Source organism: Molothrus aeneus, chromosome 19, assembly GCF_037042795.1.
Source record: "Molothrus aeneus isolate 106 chromosome 19, BPBGC_Maene_1.0, whole genome shotgun sequence".
NCBI lineage: Eukaryota > Metazoa > Chordata > Aves > Passeriformes > Icteridae > Molothrus > Molothrus aeneus.
In genome coordinates this window covers 7,062,608-7,064,608 of record NC_089664.1, presented here as the reverse complement: position 1 = coordinate 7,064,608, position 2,001 = coordinate 7,062,608, and the positions used below count along the sequence as shown (strand labels likewise).

The window sequence follows — 2,001 nt, the reverse complement described above, 5'->3', positions numbered from 1 at the left end:
CCCAGGGCAATGGGATTCAGCATCCTGCAGCAGAGCCTGATCCCGCCCATGGATCCGACACAGCTCGCTGCCCAGAGCTGGATCCAGCAGGATGCAGCATCTGCCTGCTCCGGGCTCCTCCTGCCCTGGGCTGAGCAGATGTCTGAAGGCTCCAGGGCAGCTCCTTGCCCTGCTGGGAAGGACGGATGCTGCCCCGCAGCCCCAAAGACACTTCACTGTCACTCATTTCTACACAAGGCTGTGGCAACTTCACCTGCCCGTGCCCCACACCCCCCCAGGGTGGAGCCACCAGGAGCTCTTGGCACCCTGGGGCTCAGGGTCCTTGTCACAGGTACAGGGACACCAGCACGTAGACGATCCAGCTGATGGAGGCGAACAACCCGAAGAGGAGGCTGATGAGGACCAGCGACTGCGCTTTTTTGGATGCCAGGTACGCCTGGGCCATGTCCCCACGGGCGAGCGCAGCCCGGGTCTGGGGCAGGGGGAGAAGAGGAGCGCTTAGAAGAGACCCGCAGCACCAGGAGGGGCTTCGGGGCTGCCAGGTGAGTCCTTGCTTACCTCGTGGGAGTAGACGAGGGCCATGACCCCGGTGATCAGGCAGCAGAAGAGGGTCACCAGCACCGACTCCACCGTGTAGTCCTTGGGCCGCTGGTGCCCGCGGCCGGCGGGTGAGGGCCCCGGCTGCGGGTGGTACTGCGGCACGGGGGAGGTTAGAGCTGAGGGAGCCCGAGGTGCTCCCCGCCCGGGCTCTGCTGCTCAGGGCGCCGCGGGAGCCCCACAAACCCGGCAGGGAGATAAGGGGTGAGGGGCAGCAGCACAGCGGTGTGGGAGATACGTACCGCGCTGTAGGGCAGCGGCCCGGGGGGGAAGCCCGGGGCTGGGAAGGGCCGCGGTCCCGGCCCCGGCGGGTAAATGACAGGGCCTTGCTGGGAATAGCCGGCTGGGAACGGCGGGTACAGGAGGTGGAAGCTCTTGGGGTCCGGGGGCGAGTAGGGTGGAGGGGCACCCTCGAAGGCTGAGTTGGAGACCACCGACACGGCCACGGGCCTGTCCCCGGGGGCCGCGGAGGCGTCGCTGCGCGTGCCGGGGCTGGGCAGCGCCCCGGCCGTCCCGGTGGCAGCCCCGGCCGTCCCGGTGGCAGCCCCGGCGGCTCCGGTGGGAGCCCCGGGGGTAGGCAGCCCCCCGGCCGCTCCGGTGGGAGCCCCGGCTGTCCCAGTGGGAGCTCCGGCCGCCCCGGTGCCGTCCCCCGGCTCCGCTCCCCGCGCGGCGGGGCCGCGGGCCTGGGGCCCGGCTGGCGGCTCGCCGTCCATCCGCGGAGAGGCCTGCGGGGACAGGGAGGCTCTGATGGGACGGGACGCTCCCGGCACGGTCACCCCCGATTCAGGGTGCCATGGGGCTGCCCTCGTGTTCCCCCCAGCGCCCCATCCCCGGCCCCACTCACGCCGGTGCCCGCGGGGTCCCAACCGCCGCCGCTCGGGGCCCGGCCCGGTCCGGCCCCGCCGCGGCCCCCGAGCCCCGCGTGGCCCCGCGCGGGCGGCGGGCGCGCAGCCGGGCCGGTTAATCATTGACCCGCTGTTTGCCCAGGGCCTGTGGGCGGCGCACCGGCCGGCCCGGCCTGCAGCACCTCTGGGGCTCTGGGTGCGCAGGGGGCCGCGACCCGGGCAGGCAAACGGGGCTGGACAGCGGCTCCGGGTCCGTCCGGCCCGTGGAGCCGGTGCTGGGCGCAGGGCAGTCAAGGAGCTTCAATTTGTTCGTGTTTAAACATATGATTTGGTTTTATTTTAGAATATTGTATTTACATGTAGAATGTGGTGTGTGTTCCGGCTCTACTTATATACAAAATGTATATAAAATTCTACATATTGTAGCTATAGCTATTAATCTTTAGCGTGTGTGTGTGGCTATCTCTATCGCACCCACGCACAGGATGTGTGTGCACACACTGTGTGTCGGTGTCTTACCCATATGTGTATTTATGCGTCCTGGTGTCTCTGTGTTGGA

The 2,001-nt window shown here is 68.3% G+C and overlaps 1 protein-coding gene across 1 annotated transcript; it reads right to left on the bottom strand.

The window, feature by feature from the left end:
* Positions 1-325: 325 nt before the first annotated feature.
* On the bottom strand, positions 326-1,548 carry PRRT1B (proline rich transmembrane protein 1B). The gene is made up of 5 exons (XM_066563150.1): positions 1,442-1,548; positions 1,232-1,322; positions 840-1,108; positions 559-693; positions 326-472 (listed from the first exon to the last, which is right to left on the bottom strand). The coding sequence occupies exons 2-5, from the start codon at positions 1,308-1,310 to the stop codon at positions 326-328; spliced, it is 630 nt and encodes a 209-aa protein (XP_066419247.1). The 5' UTR covers positions 1,311-1,322; positions 1,442-1,548.
* Positions 1,549-2,001: the final 453 nt, after the last annotated feature.